Consider the following 20,498-nt stretch of genomic DNA (forward strand, 5'->3'; position numbering starts at 1 on the left):
GTGCTACCTTCCGGCGTAGAAGGAGGGCATGCTCCAGGTTCCTGGCCGGCTCCCGGGATGGAGGATGGTGGGGAGGGGGCAAAACGAACTGCAACCTGTACCCTTGGGAGATGGTGCTGAGGACCCATCGGTCCGACGTTATACGGGACCATTGCAGTCGGAAGGCCAATAAACCATTGGCAAAACTCAACTTTATTAACTGGGGGGGGGGGTTTCCCTGGCAACAGGCCCGGTGATCCCCCACAATAAGTCAAAAACACCTCTTCCCTGGCCTCTTGGCCTTCGAGGGGCCAGGTCGTGGGGCCGAACGGGATTGGCATTGGGATCGACGCCTCTGCTCCCTCTGCCTTTTAGGCAGGGGCTTGTATCTGCCCCGAGCCGGAGGAGCGGAGGTTTAAGGCCTGGGCTTGTCCTTGGCGGGCAGGACATACAGGCCTAGCGTCTGCAGGGTGGTGTGGGAATCCTTCATTCCATGCAGACCCGTGTCCGTTTGGTCCGCAAACAGGGCCCTCCCGTCGAATGGCAGGTCCTGCATGATGGACTGAGACTCCACGGACAGCCCCGATAGCAAGAGCCACGACGCCCTCCGCATGGAGATGGCCGAAGCCATTCAACGGGCCGCTGTGTCCGCCGCATCAGAAGCCGCCAGGAGAGCTGCTTTGGCCGCCCCCACCCTCATCGACCAAGGCCCGGAACTCCTTCCTGTCCTTGTCCTGAAGGAGGGGTTCAAACTTTGGGAGGGACCCTCACAGATTAAAATCATAGCGGCTCAGTAGCACCTGGTGGTTAGCCACTCTGAGTTGGAAACTCGCCGAGGAATAAACCTTTTTTCCAAAGGTATCAAGTCTCCGAGCGTCCTTGTCCTTGGGTGTGGGCGCGGGCTGGCCATGCCGCTCACGGTGGTGAACAGACTCTACCACCAGAGAGTTTGGAGCTGGGTGGGTACAGAGGTATTCGTGCCCCCTTGCGGGCACAAAATACTTCCTCTCGGCCTTCTTAGAAATGGGCCCCAGGGAGGCCGGGGTCTGCCAAAGGCCAGTGGAAATATTGGCCACTCCCTGGTGCAGTGGGAGGGCCACACGGCCTGGTGCCGAAGCGGTCAGGACATTGAATAAAGTGTCCGAGGGCTCCTCCATCTCCTCGTCCTGGAGCTGGAGGTTCGATGCCACCCTTCTAAGTAGCTCCTGGTGAGCCTTAAAGTCCTCCTGAGAGACGGGAGGTGGCACCGCAATGGACTCGTCCAGCACCGAGGAGGCAGCTGGCATGGTACCTTCAATGTCCGGTGGCACCGGCGGCTCGAACTCTGGACCTGGGCCCGGGGTCAGTGCTGGTGGTTCGGTGCCCACAGCCTGGTCATGGTGCCGAGGCGGAGACGCCGAGTGGGCCTGAGAGGCTCCAGCCACCTGGGCTGCCTCTGGCGTCAAAGGCATCTGCACTTCGGGAGAGGCTCGCGCGGATGGGACTGGACTACTCCGCTCAGCCCGAGTCGGGGATCGTGGGCTGCCCAACTCGGGTCTGGCCTCACCCCTCTCCTTCTCTCGGCGCCGCTGAGTCTTTCCCTGCTTCTTAACCGGGGAGCGGTGCCGACTCGTAGACGGTGCCTCACTACGCACCAAAGACGCGGTGCCCAGAGCGGCGTCGGGTCGACGCGCCAGTGCCGGGGCCAGTGCCGACTCCATCAGAAGTGCCCGGAGTCGGATCTCATGCTCTCGCTTCGTCTGGAGCTTGAAAGAGCGGCAAATTTTGCAACGCTCACTAATGTGAGCCTCGCTCAGACAGCGAAGACAATGGGAGTGAGGATTGCTTCTGGGCACAGGATTGCAACAAGAGTCGCACGACTTGAAGCCTGGGCCACGGGGCATGCTCCGAGCGAGGCTAAGAACTAGAGAAAGTGTTCATATGTGAACTGGATACCACTAAGATTATAAGCGCTGCAGCCAAAGCTGGAGCAGAAGTTCCGATTACCTTCACTGGCGGCAAGAAGGAACTGAGGGTGGGGGGAGCACGCAGCCCCTTTTATGGCGCGATATACAGGTGCCACTCCAGGGGTCGCAGCGGTGCTCCCCCAGTATGGGTACTGCTAAGGGAAAAACTTCCGGCACCGGTGCACGTGGCGAGCACGCACACCTATAGTGGAATACACATGAGCTATCACTCGAAGAAGAATCTCACTTTTCTTTTCTTTTTTTAAAATTTGTAATTGAAATGATCAAAATCAAATATGCATAACTTGTACTGATTTACCGTAAATGAAGTAGCACTAATTATATGGTAGCTGCTAGATTGCTATGCTCATATGATTGTTATAATGATACATTTAAGGAATGAATAGGACAAGTTCTATAATAATATCTTCAGGTAAAACATCATTGCTTTTATAAAATAAAATAATATAGCTACACAAAAAAGTCTACCAAATAATTTAGTTACATGTAGACATATAAGGTGCATCATCAATTGGAGCGTTATAAAATATTGCTAAGCTTGCCAGTTATTGCCCTATTTCTAACATTCCTGATTAGGGGAAGCTTATTAAGGAGATTGTACCAAAATAGTTCTGAACATTACCTGACATCCTCAGATTCCTTTAGACATCTTTCTATAAGATGGCTACTGTACAGAAACAATTTTGAACATAAGAATATAAAAATGGCCATCCTGGGTCAGATCAACAGTTCATCTAGCCCAGTATCTTGTCTTTTGACAGTGGCTGATGCCAGATGCCTCAAACAGAATGAACAGAACAGGGCAATTGCTGAGTGATCCATCCCCTGTCATCTGCTCCCAGCTTCTGACACAGGCTTAGGGACATCCAGAGCATGGGGTGAGTCCCTGACCACCTTGGCTAGGAGCCTTCACAACATCCCCTGGCAATGAGTTTCACAGGTTCACTGTGTGTTGTGTGAAGAAATACTTCCTTCCGTCTGTTTTAAACCTGTTGCCTGTTAACCAGGGTGACATCTGGTTCTTATATTATGTGAAGGGGTAAATAACATTTCCTTATTATTCACTTTCTCCACACCACTGATGATTTTATGGACCTCTATCATATCTCCCCCTTAGTCATCTCTTTTCCAAACTGTACAGTCCCAGTCCTTTTAATCTCTCCTCAGATGGAAGCTGTTTCATACCCTAATAATTTTTGTTGCCCTTTTCTGTCCTTTTTCCAATTCCAATATATCCTTTTTTAGTTGAGGCAACCAAGACTTCATGCAGTATTCAAAGTGTGGGTGTATCATGAATACATGTATTTACATTATGGTATTTTCTGTTTTATAATCCATCTCTTTTCTAATAGTTCCTAACATGCTGTTAGCTTTTTTGACTGTCACTGCACACTGAGCAGATGTTTTCAGAGAACTATCCACAATGTCTCCAAGATCTCTTTCTTAAGTGGTAACACCTAATATAGACTCCATCGTTTTGTACGTATAGTTGTGATTATGTTTTCCACTGACCATTACTTTACATTTCTTAAGATTGAATTTCATCTGCCACTTTGCTGCCCAGTCACCCAGTTTAGTGAGATCCCTTTCTAACTCTTCATAGCTAGCTATGGACTTAACTATATTGAGTAGTTTTGGATTATCTGAAAACTTTGCCACCTCACTGTTTACCCCTTTTTCCAGATCATTTATGAATATGTTGAACAGCACTGATCCCACTACAGATACTTCGGGGAACCCACTATTTACTTCTCTCCATTCTGAAAACTGACCATTTATTCCTTCCCTTTGTTTCCTATCTTTTAACCAGTTACCAATCCATGAGAGGACCTTCCCTCTTATCCCATGATTGCTTAGTTTGCTTAAGAGCCTTTGGCGAAGGCCTGTCAAAGGCTTTCTGAAAGACCAACTACACTACAGCCACTTGTCCACATGTTTGTAGACCCCCTCAAAGAATTCAAATAGATTGGGGAGGCATGATTTTCCTTGACTTTTCCCCAACAAATCATGTTCATTTATGTGTCTGATACTTTTGTTCTTTACTACAGTTTCAAGCAATTTGCTTGGTACTGAAGTTAGGCTTACTGGCCTATAATTGTCAGGATCACCTCGGGAACCTTTTTTAAAAACAATTGGCATTACATTAGCTAACCTCCAGTGATCTGGTACGGAGGCTGATTTAAGTGATAGGTTACATACCAAGTTAATGGTTTTGCAATTTCATATTTGAGTTCCTTCATAACTCTTGGGTGAATACCATCTGTTCCTGGTGACTTAGTACTGTTTAATTTATCAATTTGTTACAAAACCCCCTCTTATCGATACCTCATATGTGGGAATTTCCCTCACATCCTCTTCAGTAAGACTGATGCGAAGAATTCATTTAGGTTCTCTTCAATGGCCTTGTCTTCCTTGAGTGCTTCTTTAGTACTTTCATCATTAGCAATGATTGTTTGGCAAACTTCCTGCTTCTGCTGTACTTAAAAATTCTTTTTTGGCCTGCCTAATTATACTTTTACACTTGACTTCCCAGAATCTATGTTCCTTTCTATTTTCCTCAGTAGGATTTGACTTCTAATTTTCAACGGATGCCTTTTTGCTTCTAACTGCCTCTTTTACTCTGTTTAGCTATGGTGGCATTTTTTTTTGGTCCTCTTACTTTTTTTTATATTTGGGTCATACATTTAATTTGAGCCTCTACTATGGTGTTTTGTTCTCCTAGCTGCAATTAGACAAAGGTATCTATGCTGATTCTTTAAGTTCTATCAGCCGTCTTTGATACCACTGATATTGCAGCAGTGTTGACATGGCTGTGGAGAGACAGAATAGTGGTTGGAAGATTCTAGTCTTTTCTCTCACAAAAAGACCCAAGAGGGTAGTGTTGGGCAATAGTTCTATGGCACCAAGTTTTCCTGTAGCAGGCACTACAGTATTTGTTCTGTCACACTCCTGTTTAATGCACATGTAAGACAGCTAGAGGATTTAGTGCAATAGTTTGGACCTCAGAGCTACTGGTACTCAGATGTATACCTCCTTTTCCTCTGATGCAGAGGATGCAGTCTCTAAGCTTCTCTAGTACCTTAAGTCTCAATTGGGCCCAGCAGGATAAATTGCTGCCTAGAACTCAATTCAGGTAAAAGGGAAGAAATTCTCATTGTCACAGAGAAATATCCAGAGGAGAGAAAGGCATTGATATATACCATCTCAGAGGAGAGACATACCCTTCCTGTTATTAGAGTGCATAATCTAAGGATCTTGTTAGATCCAGTTGCTTATAGATGGTGAAGTAGTAGCAATATCCAAAAGTGCTCTCTTCCTTTTGGCAAGGAGACCTCAAACTTTCCACTTGCATGCAGACCCTTGCTGTGGTGGTCCATACCTTTTATCACATCCAGATTAGAACACACTGCAATAATCCACTGAAGATGTCCCTAGAAACTACCCAAAAACTTCAACTAGCAGAGACTGCATCTTCCCACTTACACAGTGGTGTTTCTCACAGATAGCATATTACATCTGTGCTACAGAATCTGCCTGGTTTCCAGTTCATTTTTGGATGTTGGTTACAACTTACATGGTTCGGGTCCTCATTGTCTTAGAGATTCTCTTTCTCTCCTGCCTTATGCCAACAGTTGAGCTCCTTGGAGATGTTTGGATGTCTCTATTACAGAAGTTCTGACAGGGTATTTTTCATGAAGGCTCCTAGAACCTTGAACTCTTTCTCAGCTACATTCTGAAACAGCCTAAACTTTGCTGACTTTCAGGTCATGCTGCAACACATATTTATTTACTAAGGCATTTGCCTAAAAGAGATCTGTAAGGTTTCAGGGAAGATTACTGAAGCCATTAATTGACACTTTATCGATCTGCTCTGTAACTAATACTAATGCATGTGAGTAATTTTATGGAAGTGAACACTTTTATTGAGTTAAGTGGGACTTCTCAAATGCATAAGAATCAGAATCAGGGCCTTAGAGCTGTTTGGAATTTGCATTTTATAATTCAAGTATATTTTTTAAAAGTCAAACAAAAACTAGGCTATTTTTAAAGTTTTATCAATTACAGGAATAGCTCTTGCAATGTAGCACTCTTACGTTTTTTTCTTCTTCACATTTATTGGCAGATTATAGTAAATTGCACAATCTCTTATCTTTCAGTATATTTTTTCAGCATATAACCCAATATAATCAACCTTAGGGAATTCACAGCTTTTTATTACCTCCCGTACTTTCCTGGCTTTGACCTATTAGCTATTAGGAGCTGAAAGGGTTTCTTGGTTTGCCATAATGAGGATTACCCAGGATCCCCACTTGGTATATTAATAAGATGAGTTTGGATCGGATGATACTAGTCTTATTTATCTGGAAATATGGGGACTGTGACAGGGTGGACTAGGTCCACAGACCCCTGCTGGAGGCCTCATGGGCCTGCCTCACCCCACTCCAGAAAAGAGCAGAGGGAAGTCCTCCATGTGACCTAGAGTGGCTGCAGAGAAACAACCAATCAGAAGGGCTGTTGGACTGGCCAATCAGGGGCCTGAATACCTATATAAAAGGAAGCAGCAGAGGCAGAGCAGTCAGTTGCTTGAAGAGGGGGAACCGGGTGCCTAGCTGGCTGGAAGAGCAGCAGGACCATGGACAGGTCAGTGCGGGCAGGCTGAGCCCAGGGGACTGAGCCCAGAACATAGACAGACCAGGCAAGGGTACTGTGATGCGCCCCGCTGTTCTGGTTGAAGACTGAGCCCAGGGAGGACTGCCAAAAGGACACCAACTGAGGGTACCAAGGCGTTAAAGAACACAGTGCCTCCAGGGAGGAAGCTTTGGTGCTACGGCCCCATACCTGGGCCATGAGAAAGAACTAGAGACTGTATACCCTGGAAGGACAGTGCATGTGACTCAGCCAGAGGGCTGAGTCACTAAAGACCTGCCAAACAACCATCAGCTGGGGAGGGGTCATGAGAGGCAGGTGCCACCCCATTGTAAGAACTAAAAGAAAGGCAGCCTCACAACCGACCAGAAAGGGGGTGCCCATGAGAGGTGGGTGCCATCCCCGTTCAAGACTGATTGATTGCAAACACATATCAGCCAGAGAGGGGGCACTTGTGAGAGCAGGGTTCCACAGGAACAAATGTTTTTGAATCCTCTCTTGGAGTTGGGGATGAAGGTAGCAGTTGCAGCATTATATGCTGCAAGTACTGCTGAGGGGTCTCCAATGCATATACTCTTACAAGTGATTCCTCTTAAGCCTGCTTCGGGTACAGTAGGGTCAAAGGGATTGTTCTATATGAGAGCATCCTTCCTTTGACCTTCCTCACACATAGTGACACATTTTACACATTAAGTAGTATTTCACACCATGCATACCCCCATTTAAATCAGTGAGATTTCTCATGGAGTAAGGTACGACAAAATGTGAATAAGTGTGCAGAATCTGGACTATATAACAGGGGAAGGGTATAAAGTTGCAGGGAACTGTGGGGAGAAATCTAACTAACACAATCACAGGTGACACCAGTCCTCTAATCCAACCTGTGTTCTTAGAGAAGCCTTTTTGAACCTTCACAGAGTCAGAAGTTATAACCCCAGAAAAGGACATTATTTTGTCTAACCTCCTGTACAACATATGACTTCCCTGAATTAATTCCTATTTGAACTAGAGTATACCTTTTAGAAAAACATCCAATCTTGATTTAAAAATTGGCAGTGATGGAAAATCCAGCTCAACCCTTGTAAATTATTTTAATGACGAATTACCCTCACTGTTAAAAATTTGCACCTTATTTCCAATCTGAATCTGTCTAGCTTCAACTGGGAGCTCAAGCTGAGCTAGTTAACCACACCGGGACCCCAAGGGTACATCTTCACTACCCGCTGTATCGGCGGGTAGCAATCGATTTATCCGGGATCGATATATCGCGTCTCGTTAAGACGCGATATATCGATCCCCGAACGCGCTCACCGTCAACTTCAGAACTCCACCAGAGCGAGCGGCGGTAGCGCAGTCGACGGGGGACCCGCAGCCATCGATCCCGCGCCGTCTGGACCCCAGGTAATTCGATCCAAGATACTTCGACTTCAGCTACGCTATTCGCATAGCTGAAGTTGCGTATCTTGGATTGATCCCCCCTCCCAGTGTAGACCAGCCCCAAGTCTCTTGCAAAGTCACAGCTTCCCAGTATACAGTCCCCTACCCTGTAAGTATGGCCTTGATTCTTCTTCCTAGATGTATAACTTTGCATTTGACCAAATTAAAATGCATCTTGTTAGTTTGAGCCCAACTTTACTAAGTGATCCAGATCATTCTGTGTCAGTGACCTGTCTTCTTCATTATTTAGCACTTTCCCAATCTTTGGGTAATCTGCAAACTATATCAGTGATTATTTTATGTATCTATTGTCTTCCCAGGCATTGATAAAAATGTTAAATAAGACAGGGCCTTCTACTAATGACTCAGGAATTTTGTTATTTATTATTTTATTTATGATTATTTATGATTTTAGTACCATCACTATGAAAGTCAAGGGGACCAAGAGTTTAAACAACTCCTGGTTACCAGTATATAGATATTTCCAAAAATTTCAGCCCAAATGGTTAAAAATTGGCAAAATTATACACAACTAAAAGATGGATTCTTATAATGGGTAACTTTAGCCATAGAGTTGGGTAACCTTAGCTATAGGAGTCTGTGACATATATAATATGTAAGATATTTGGTCAGAGATTGTCTTTGAAGCTGCAATGCCCCTAGTTTTGGTTCCCCCAAATCTGGGGAGCCTAAGAAATGTCTGTGACGGGTTCCAACACAGAAACCCTCTTGGGACTGTCATCTGATGTGCTGAGACTACCTCTGAGCCCATTTTCTCTGTCAGTTTGGGCCTCCAGAACCCTGTCTTGTTGAGCCAGATACACTAATCTGCTGCAACACAGACCCAGTGTCTGACCCACGCCCCCAAAGCGGCAAACTTAACTGAAAATAGCTAGCACCCAGACACCCAGCTCCCAATGGGATCCAAACCCCAAATAAATCCGTTTTACACTGTATAAAGCTTATACAGGGTAAACTCATAAATTGTCCACCCTCTATAACACTGATAGAGAGATATGCACAGCTGTTTACTCCCCCAGGTACTACTTACTTACTCTGGGTTCAATAATAAACAAAAGTGATTTTATTAAGTATAAAAAGTAGAATTTAAGTGGTTTCAAGTAATAACAGACAGAACAAAGTGTTACCAAGCAAAATAAAACAAAACACACAAGTCTAAGCCTAATATATTTAAGAAACTCAATACAGGTAAATCTCACCCTCAGAGATGTTCCAATAAGCTTCTTTCACAGACTAGACTCCTTCCTAGTCTGGGCCCAATCCTTTCCCCGGTACAGTCCTTGTTACCAGCTCAGGTGGTAACTAGGGGATTTCTCATGACTGGAACCTCCTTTGTTCTGTTCCACCCCTTATATAGCTTTGGCACAAGGCGGGAATCCTTTGTCTCTCTGGATCCCCACCCCTCCTTCTAAATGGAAAAGCACCAGGTTTAAGATGGATTCCAGTACCAAGTGACATGGTCACATGTCCTGTGAGACTTAAGCCTTCATTTTTCCTGGCCTGACTCACAGGAAAGCTTGCAAGCAAACAAAGCCATTTACAACCAATTGTCCTAGTTGATGGGAGCCATCAAGATTCCAAACCCAGGGCCTCCCGGGGGGGGGGGGGGGGGCAAGTGGGGCAATTTGCCCCAGGTTCCGGGCCCTGCAGTGGCCCCCACGAGAGTTTTTCGGGGCCCCTGGAGCGGGGTCCTTCACTCACTCCGGGAACCCCGGAAAACTCTCGCGGGGCCCGGGCACCCGAAGCTTCTTCCACTCCGGGTCTTCGGCAGCAGTTTGGCAGCGGGGGGTCATTCCGCTCCGGGACCCGCCACCGAAGACCCCAGGCCTCCTGAATCCTCTGGGCAGCCCGTCCAAACGACCATTAATGGCCCACACTTTACATAATTACAATAGGACCTCAGAGTTATATTTCATATTTCTTGTATATTTCAGATACAAGAATGATACATTTATAGAAATAGGATGACCACAATCAGTAGAATATAAGCTTTGTAATGATACCTTACACGAGACCTTTTGCATGAGGCATATTCCAGTTACATTATATTCACACTCATTAGCATATTTTCATAAAATCATATGGAGTGCAATGTCACAATGTCAAACTAGCTTTTCCATAACTGGTGAACCATCTGAGTTGGGATTGCAACTTAATCCAGCCTAACTTCTAGCTGCATGAGCTAGTAGTGCTCCTTAAATTATGCAAATATGAATTATTTTAATATGTCCATCACTGCTGTATTTGGGCACCATCTATATAATCATACTACAGAAAAATACTGCACCAAAAGTTTAGTCTGAAAGATAAACAGATTATGAAACCATTAAATAATCTAAAATTTATCACAAATAATAAAAACCCCACATGTTAATCATTGTATTTACATATTGTAATAATGAATGGTTGCCCCTCCATAAAAAATACATGGTTATAAAATTATTTAAACCTTGGGGTGCCAGACTCTCTAAAAATAAATTATGACTTGAGCACTTAAAAGAAAATAAATATAGTTGTTTGTGCAGTAGTCATATAGGAGAATACTGTTTTCACTTAGTATCTTCACTGCACAGAAATGAACTATTTTTTATCTGTTCTACTTATTTTATAAACATGTTTAAATGGATACTGAAATGGATTTTACCGGTAAGACAGACCTATCTCATTAAAGCCACTGTAGCCCAGCTCTTGCCTGCTTAGTCCCAGATCTTCAAGGTCCATGCACTTAAATCCTGCTGGACACTGGTAACCTTCTTCTAGCTCTCTGGAACAGTGGGTATCTGGGATAGCTAAATTATTCCAGGTTACATTTCTGTGGAAAATACAATATCAAACAGTTAGATGTATTCAGCGGTCATATACTTAACTTGTATATTTACTGAGTTTAACATTCATTATTAATGCGGCTTATTTTGCAATGAAAAGTCAATATTTTAAATCCTGTAAAATAATTTTATTTAAAACAATTTATTTTAGTGAATTCAGTGCTCATGGGAAAGGTCAGGCTAACGCACCTGGAGACTGAAGTTCCCTTCCTTTAGCATCAGTAGTAACAACAGCAGTCACATAGTAATATCTAGAGGCCCCAACCGAGATGAGAACCCCATTGTGCAAGATGCTGTCCAAACACATATGGCAATAAAAATCATAAATAATATTAACAGTAAGAAACACTCCCTGACCCACAATATGGGGAGGGGAGAGGAGGAAGTATTATTATCCCCATTTTGCATGTAGGGAGCTGAGGCACAAAACCTGAGATTCTTCTAAGGAGACCAAGGGAGTTAGACAACCATCTCCCATTGGAATTCAATAGAAGTTGGGCACCCAACTCTCATAGGCTTTTTTAGAAATTCCAGCCAGAGACACTAAGTGACTTTCCCAAAGTCACACAGAAAATCTGTGGCAGTGCTCGGAACTGAACCTAGATCTCCCAAGACTCAGCCCAGTGCCTTAATACTGATCCTTTCAGTTTCAGTAATATATTTTATCACAGACCAGGTCAATCTTTGTAATCTCTGACATATCTGTTACAGCCAAACATTCATTAATACATTTTATGGAATTGAAATGTCTGATTTGTTTGTTTGTAATGATCTGATGAGCTGGCTATCTATAAGCATAAAATCTCAAGGACAGATAAAAAATTAGCAATGGTTAACAAAATTCATACGCATTTTGGACTGCAGTATGTGTCAAAAGGGATATAAATAAATAACAGTTGCCAGTTAAATTGCTATGTAAAATTAGCCTATTGCGAGAGAGATAGTGGATTATATCATTTATAGGCTAAGCTTGGCTCTTGTGTGTTTGACTTTTTATCTATTTTTTTATTTATTTTTATCATCAAAACTTGTTCCTCAGTGTGATCCAAACAGGAAATGCTCCTAACATAAGTTTTAGTCTGCCCTTTGGTATATTACTCCTTATGATTCTTCTAAAAGTCCTCCTCTTTTAATCTAATTCCCAGAGGCATTTTTATGACTACTTTGGGTGAAGAGAGGCTTTAATTACTTTATTTTTCTTGCTTTCATGCACTGCATGTGTGATGGGTTGGATCACAGAAACCCTTTGGGACTGCCACCTGATGTGCCTAGACTACCTCTGAGCCTGTTTTCCCTGCTAGCCTGGGATTTCAGTACCCTGCCTGGTTTGAGCCAGGCATGCTAGGGTGCTACAAACACAGACCCAGGTCTGAACTACATCCCCCAAAAGCTGTAGGCTTAACTGAAAACAACTTAAGAAGTGCTCCTGTCTCCAGCATTCAGATACCCAACTCCCAATGGGGTCCAAACCCCAAATAAATCCGCTTTACCCTGTATAAATCTCATTAATTTTTTGTTCGCCCTCTATAACACTGATAGAGAGATATGCACAGCTGTTTCCCCCCTCCTCCAGGTATTAATACATACTCTGGGTTAATTAATAAGTAAAAAGTGATTTTATTAAATACAAAAAGGAGGACTTACGTGGTTCCAAGTAATAACAGACAGAACAAAGTGAATTACCAAGCAAAACAAAGTAAAACCCGCATGTCTACGCCTAATACAGTAAAAAAGTGATTACAGATGAAATCTCACCCTCAGAGATGTTCCAGTAAGCTCCTTTTACAGACTAGCCTCCTTCTAGTTTGGGTCCAGCAATCACTCTCACCCCTGTAGTTACTGTCCTTTGTTCCAGTTTCTTTCAGGTATCCTTTGGGGGTGGAGAGGCTACCTCTTGAGCCAGCTGAAGACAAAATGGAGGGGTTTCCGGGGGCTTAAATAGACTCTCTCTTGTGGGTGGAAACCCCTTCCCCTCTCCTATTTAGAATCCAGCTGCAAGATGGAGTTTTGGAGTCACATGGGCAAGTCACATGTCCATGCATGACTCAGAACTTTACAGGCTAAGCTACATTCCCAGGAAAGCTCAGATGTGGATTGGCGTCTCTCAAAGTTCATTGTTAGCTTAAGTGTTTCTTGATTGGGCACTTACTGAGAATAATCTTTTCTCAAGAAGCTGACCAACTGCTTCACTGAGGCTACTTAAAATCAAACAAGTACATAGCCAATATTCATAACTTCAAATACAAACATGATACATGCATGTAAATAGGATGAATATATCCAGTAAATCATAACCTTTGCAGAGATATGTTACATGGCATATCTAGCATAAAACATATTCCAGTTATGTCATATTTACACTAATAAGCATGTTTCTATAAACCATTATGGGGTGCAACGTCACAGCATGCATTATTAAAAAATTAATCTATAATTTGTGAAGGTGAAACTGAAACTTCCTGCACAATTTTCTTTAGGCAAGGAAACAACTGTAGTTCGAATCACTCAGTGTCCATCTTTGCATGGTACAGAAAGAGTTGCACACATAGAATCATAGAATCATAGAATATCAGGGTTGGAAGGGACCTCAGGAGGTCATCTAGTCCAGTGGTTCTCAAACTAGGGCCACCGCTTGTTCAGGGAAAGCCCCTGGCGGGCCGGGCCGGTTTGTTTACCAGCCGCGTCCGCAGGTTCGGCCGATCGCAGCTCCCACTGGCCATGGTTCGCCGCTCCAGGAAGGGTGGCCAGCACGTCCCTCGGCCCGCGCTGCTTTCTGCAGCCCCCATTGGCCTGGAACGGCGAACCATGGCCAGCGGCCCTAGTTTGAGAATCACTGATCTAGTCCAACCCCCTGCTCAAAGCAGGACCAATCCCCAACTAAATCATCCCAGCCAGGGCTTTGTCAAGCCTGAGCTTAAAAACCTCTAAGGAAGGAGATTCCACCACCTCCCTAGGTAACCCATTTCAGTGCTTCACCACCCTCCTTGTGAAAAAGTTTTTCCTAATATCCAACCTAAACCTCCCCCACTGCAACTTGAGACCATTACTCCTTGTTCTGTCGTCTGCTACCACTGAGAACAGTCTAGATCCATCCTCTTTGGAACACCCTTTCAGGAAGTTGAAAGCAGCTATCAAATCCCACCTCATTCTTCTCTTCTGCACACTAAATAATCCCAGTTTCCTCAGCCTCTCCTCATAAGTCATGTGCTCCAGCCCCCTAATCATTTTGGTTGCTCTCCTCTGGTCTCTTTCCAATTTTTCCACATCCTTCTTGTAGTGTGGGGCCCAAAACTGGACACAGTACTCCAGATGAAGCCTCACCAATGTCGAATAGAGGGGAATGATCACGTCCCTCGATCTGCTGGCAATGCTCCTACTTATACAGCCCAAAATGCCGTTAGCCTTCTTGGCAACAAGGGCACACTGTTGACTCATATCCAGTTTCTCGTCCACTGTAACCCCTAGGTCCTTTTCTGCAGAACTGCTTCCTAGCCACTCAGTCCCTAGTCTGTAGCAGTGCATGGGATTCTTCCTTCCTAAGTGCAGGACTCTACACTTGTCCTTGTTGAACCTCATCAGATTTCTTTTGGCCCAATCCTCTAATTTGTCTAGGTCCCTCTGTATCCTATCCCTACACTCCAGCGTATCTACCACTCCTCCCAGTTTAGTGTCATCTGCAAACTTGCTGAGGGTACAATCCATGCCATCCTCCAGATCATTAATGAAGATATTGAACAAAATATTGATACACACAGGTATCTCTGCTCCAGTTTTTAAAAATACCCTGAAAATCTAGATCTGGGCACAGATGTCTATACAGGCATATGTATGTTCATGTCACCATGTTTAAATACATGATCAGCCTATGGAATGCAAAGATTTAAAGATGAACAAGGTATGTAAAATCATTCATACTAGAATATTTATTGCACAATATAAGTATTTTGATATTGTGCTATATCTGTACAAAAGACATTCTGCTAAAGGATTATCATGGTAACATTTTATGAATATTCTTAGCAGTAAAAATTAATTCATTGGCACAAGCATATTCAGAGCTCATGCCACTAAGAACTAATGAATTTTACATTATGCTTTGCATTAGGAAATCCCAATTCCCAGAGTCAAGAGATTCCCTGTGTTAGGGAATATTATTAAAAGTACTGCTTGCTCAGTCATTAAAATGCAAGACACTAATTTTCAAATGTTTCATTTAAACCTAGGTCACTTCCATATTGTATCTACTCTCCAAATTACAGTAAATGGTCTTCAATCCTATTCCTGGAGGAATATAGCTGCCTTCCCTGACAATGTCAAAATCATTTTTGGACAGTAAGGAAGCCGAGCTCTGTCTGGTACGTTGGGTCTTTCAGCCAAGACAACATCGTTGAGATGCTTATATATGCTGAGATTGTGTTTGTGTTCTGGGCAAGTACAGTATATCAAGATAGAGCTATATGCGACAAGAACATTACGCAGAATTTAGGTGCAAAATAGTTTAAATTATATTACTCCTTGTTGTTCCAATAGTCTAGAAATGCTCAATATTTACTAAGGTCTTGGTTCAGCAAGGTGCAGCAGCATGTGCCTAACTTTAAGCACTTGAGTAGTCCCATTACGCAATGTGCTTAAGTAACTTGCTGAATAGGGGACTTGATAACTTATAGCTACAAATTCTTACAATATGTACAATAAAAGACTTAATTCTTATAGCTCTACAAATAACTCAGCATTTTACATTTCTGCATGGTTTTCAAAGCCTCTGGGGCAAATACTTCATCTTTTAAGCTGATCAGCTGTGCAAAGCCCTGAACAAAGCAGAACTAAGCCAGCACAGGGGCGTTGGACACAGGGCTAGGGTAACCATGTATATCCACAAGCTAAACTCCTTGTGGTTGGGGACGGCTACTGTAGCCCAAGATTGTGCTAAAAGCCAGTGTGCTGGCACCCTTTGGTGTGGAGAAGAAGATTCTTCCCATCTTCTCCTCCCCATATACACAAACACTAGCAGGGCAACATGAACGAATGTGTCTTGACATGGCACAGCCAATCCACTGCCCCTTTTTCATGACTACTATGGCCAAGTAACATTTTTAAACAGCTAGAGTGGTGAGGACAGAGACAGCCAGACATTTTCTGAGCACAGCTCTTTTGTTAGGACTCTGCTATAAGGACAGTATTTTGACCTTGGCATTTAACAAGTTAGAAAATACGTCAGCAGATCTGACTCTTAATTCCTTTGACCTATTTTCTACTAACTTCATTTTCTTCACCAAGAACAGAATAGGGTAACCTATGACCAGTGCTTTTGTTCTGGCATTCTACTATCTTTAACAGGGTTAATAAGAAAGACATAGGAAACTACTAACCTAGTACTGTAATTTTCATATCAGGTAAAGTAGGGACACTAGTAATAATGGAATCTGTTAATGAAGGTATAAAGAAATGTGCTCAGAACAGTGAAATAAGGAGTGAATAACTAGGCTCAGCTAGTCTGGCATGTTACTGCAGGAATGTTAAAGAAGTTTACCTGTCTGAATACACCTAGATACTAACAGTAACACCATCAAGGGCCTAGTAGCTAAAGAACTGATTATGCACATTTTTTCCCATGGCAAGAACAAAGAAGATTACAGTTCTTCTAGCATCATCTCACCAAGTGTAAATTTTGATGAGATGTGAAGCTGACGTGTGTGGTGATGTTTATTTTGGCCAGACAGCGATCAGCAATGTCTGAGTAAGAATGTGAGGTTAAAAATTGTCGTAGCTTCTTCAGAGTAGGGATCAGAGCTTGATGATTGTTCTGAAAAGAAAAAAGAGTTAATTGGCTGTCCCTAACTACAAACTAAAGAATGGCAAAAGTTACTTGTGAGAGAGACTAAGGCTCCAATTCAGCGAGACACTTAAGTAGGTGCCTAACATTACACAAATGAGTAGTCCCGCTGACATGAATGTGACCATTCATTGTTTAAAGTATCTGTTCTCAGGCTTAAGTATCTTGGTGAACTGGGGCTGAAACTGGGAAAATGAGAGGTTCCCTACCTTACTCCAGAAGGCTACACAGTGGAGGTTGAGGTTAGGTAACAACGGTATGCAAAGAGGCAAGAATACCCTTAAGTAGATGACTTTAGAATCCTTTGGATATGGCCACTGGTTCCAGAGGCAAGATTAGAAGAGGAAGCTGATCCAGCTCTTGAGGACCATAACAGGAGAAATGAACAAAGACCCGGAGGGAGGGGGGAATAAATAGGAGCAAATAGGCTAGCTGCCATTCACACAGGGCTGTGAAGAGTGAAACTACATTATACCAGCTCACATTTTTAAGAAGAAACATTGAGTTCCAATTTTCCCAATTTTTAATTTCCTCAAATGGCTTGTCTATATGAGAAAGTTATACTGGCATAAGCAAAGGTATGAATTTAAACCAATACAGTGATAATGGTATAATTCCTCCTATGGACACTCTTATTCCAGTATAAGAGGACCTCTTTTTGCTTTAGCTTCTGTTGCTTAGGAAGGGGTTTAAACTAAACCAAAAAAAAAAAAAGGTACTCTTATACTGGAATATGAGTTTCCATAGGGAGGATTAGACCAGTATAACTATATTGATCTGACGATACTGCTAAAATTATATTGGTGTAACTGGTAAAACTTTCTTATGTAAACAAGCACCAAGACTTTGTCCTAGTCTTCAGTAAAATACACACACAGAACAAAACTTCAACACAACACATCCCATGACCCCATCTTTTTTGCAGGAAAATAGAGCATAAAAAATCTATTAAAGTCTATAATTTAACAGTTACGCCAAACCATCATATAGTGACTGACAAATGACTTGGTAGTCCTGCTATTTGAATGCAATCGCTGATGTGAATGACATGCAGTAATTTTGCAGTGTGTTGAGTTCATTTTGTGCTGTCTGGGAAGCACAAGTAAATGATCAATAATAAAAGTTTACCATCGGGCAGAGTTCATATAGTCTTGAATGAACATGCATGGGAATGCAGGTTAATTTGGACTTTACTATAGAAAAGTAAACCTTCTGATTAAAACTTTTCAGACTTGATTAAGATTTTGCCCATCTTGGTTTTCAAGTGACCGATAGCTAGGGTAAACCTATAAGGTAAATACTTTGACGAAAGGAATTTAGTGGGTGATGTTTAACCTGAGTTTTTTAAATACAGCTGATATCCAATGCAATAGCTTCTTAGCACAATTCCTGATTTGAGCCCTGATTTGGGAAAGCACATAGGTACTTGCTTAACCTTAAGTACATTCCTAATTAACAAAGTACCTACTCATATCCTTAAGTTCCATTGACTTCAATAGGAGTTAAGCATGTGCTTAAATTTAAGTAAGTACTTGGATGCTTTACTGCACTGGGGCCTTGGTAGAGAAGGGAATATAGTGTTCAAAGTGCAGCTGAGTTTCATTAAAGCTTTTGATAGTTTCTGAATATCTTAGGATCAACATTAAGAAAACTTGCAAAAAACTTTACACCAGTGAAAGAATATAAATTCGGTTATACTGGTGCAAACCCCTATTGTAGACACACTAAACTGATGTAATTTAGCACTAACACTGATACAACTGAATCTAGTAAATTACCAGAGCAACTGCACTGATGTAAACTATGCTATACAAGTGCAATGTCCCTACGTCAGGGGTATGCACAGCTATAACTATATCAATATAGTTATGCTGGTGTATATTTCTGTAATGGCCTCAGTAACCTGAAAAAATATTCACCTCATCTACCCATCTCAGAACAGGCGGGGATGTGGGAGAAGTTGATCAAATTGGCAGGGATCTCCAGGGGTATTTGCTGGAAAAGCATGTGTTCTTCCACATCTAGGCATCTCCTCTTACTCCTCCCCCACACAGAGTGCATATGGACTTTGAGGAGTGACTGGGGATGGAAATCTCCTGCAGCTACCTGCTGGCCATTTCATAGGAGATTAGGGAGCTGACTGGCTTCCACAGACATACTCCTCAATCCCCATCACTCAAGGCTCTGTTGGGTTTGGGGCCACAATCTTAGGCACCCAAATGCTGTTCCACTCTTCCTGCCCTGTAAGTAGTATATTTGCCAGAGCTGGATCTCTAGGCTTGCTGTGGGTCTGACCCCATCATCTTTTTCGTAGTCAAGAGAATTTTTAACTTTTGGGTATGACTGGCAAGATGTCCAGTAGGTTTTTTTGCTTGCCTCACAGCACCCTGGAGGCCTGGTTGGCAGCAATAATAAGGAAAACAAGGGATAGACATTTTCAAAAAAGAAATTAGTAAGTGGTGTGACAATGCACCTCTTTCATCACATCAAAGCTCAGAGTTTCTCCCTGTGGTGTTGGGGGACTGGGAGAAAATCAGTCCTACTCCAGAGGTTGAATTCTTAACATGGGTTTATTTACAATATTTACAGGGTAGGCCCTAGGGCCTGGCCCAAGAGGTTTCTTTAAACATACAAAAAATACTCTTCCTAACTCCTACTGGAGCATTGCCTCTTCTCATGCTGGCTACCAGGCACCTTCTCTAAACAGAAATAAATATAAGATCTCCTCTATAGAGAAAAAAATAGCTCTTTATTTAGGAGAAACCTTTTCTCTTTGCTACATACAACCCTTCTACAGCTTGCTTCTCATCTCTCTTCTGCCCCCCAAACCCAAAAAGATGTTTTCAAAGGTTACAAGCTTAATTGGACTCAGTTGTCCATAATTAACCTGTGGTAACCTCTATCACAGGGGTCGGCAACCTTTCAGAAGTGGTGTGCCGAGTCTTCATTTATTCACTCTAATTTAAGGTTTCGCGTGCCAGTAATACATTTTAAAGTTTTTAGAAGGTCTCTTTCTATAAGTCTGTAATATAGAACTAAACTATTGTTGTATGTAAAGTAAATAAGGTTTTTAAAATGTTTAAGAAACTTCATTTAAAATTAAATTAAAATGCAGAGCCCCCAGACCGGTGGCCAGGACCTGGGCAGTGTGAGTGCCACTGAAAATCAACTCGCGTGCCGAAGGCCATAGTTTGCCTACCCCTGCTCTATCTGTTCATAGGAAAAAGGGCTTTAACTATTCTGACACTGATGAACCTGCCTTCACCCACCCTGCCGGGCCTGACTGTGTCACTCAGCTAATAAAGCGAGTAGCTGTCGTCACAACTACAGTCAGTGACCAGTGCAGGTGGGAGGCTTTAGGGTGCCAGCTCCCGGGGTAAGCAATCCAGCAAGTTGATGGCATGGATCCTGCCACCCTATGGAGTATAGGAAGGTCATAAGCGTTCGACAGATTGCCTCTAAACCATCTTTCCCCAGCTGGGGAGAAACTAGAGAGATTCAGCAGCTAGACTGAATCCTATACACAATCAGCGATGGTTAGGCTAAGGAGACTAACCCGCATTCACTGTTGAATGGCCTGCCCTGGACTCAATTAATCCCTGGTAGTTTGCAGGGAGGAAACAGAATCCCTTCTGCCCCCCTTTACTATGTTCAAAGTTATAGCCTTTAATATCTCCAATGTCTCTTTGTCTTCATTCTTCTGTGTGTCTTAATCAATACTATCTAGACAGAATTGCTATAGCAGGCAAAAAAACAGACTCACAGATCATGAACAAGAAGTAATTATTA

At 42.9% G+C, this 20,498-nt stretch overlaps 1 protein-coding gene across 2 annotated transcripts in view; it reads right to left on the reverse strand.

Moving 5' to 3' along the window:
• NALCN (sodium leak channel, non-selective) overlaps positions 1 to 20,498 on the reverse strand; it is a 348,982-nt gene that overhangs the window by 260,018 nt on the left and 68,466 nt on the right. For both annotated transcript variants that reach the window (XM_024194179.1, XM_024194178.1), the window contains exon 6: positions 10,709 to 10,863. In XM_024194179.1, the coding sequence (XP_024049947.1) occupies positions 10,709 to 10,863 (155 nt within the window). The remainder of the gene's footprint in view (positions 1 to 10,708; positions 10,864 to 20,498) is intronic.

This window comes from Terrapene carolina, unplaced genomic scaffold, assembly GCF_002925995.2.
Source record: "Terrapene carolina triunguis isolate 2854851 unplaced genomic scaffold, T_m_triunguis-2.0 Scaffold21, whole genome shotgun sequence".
Classification (NCBI taxonomy): Eukaryota; Metazoa; Chordata; order Testudines; family Emydidae; genus Terrapene; species Terrapene triunguis.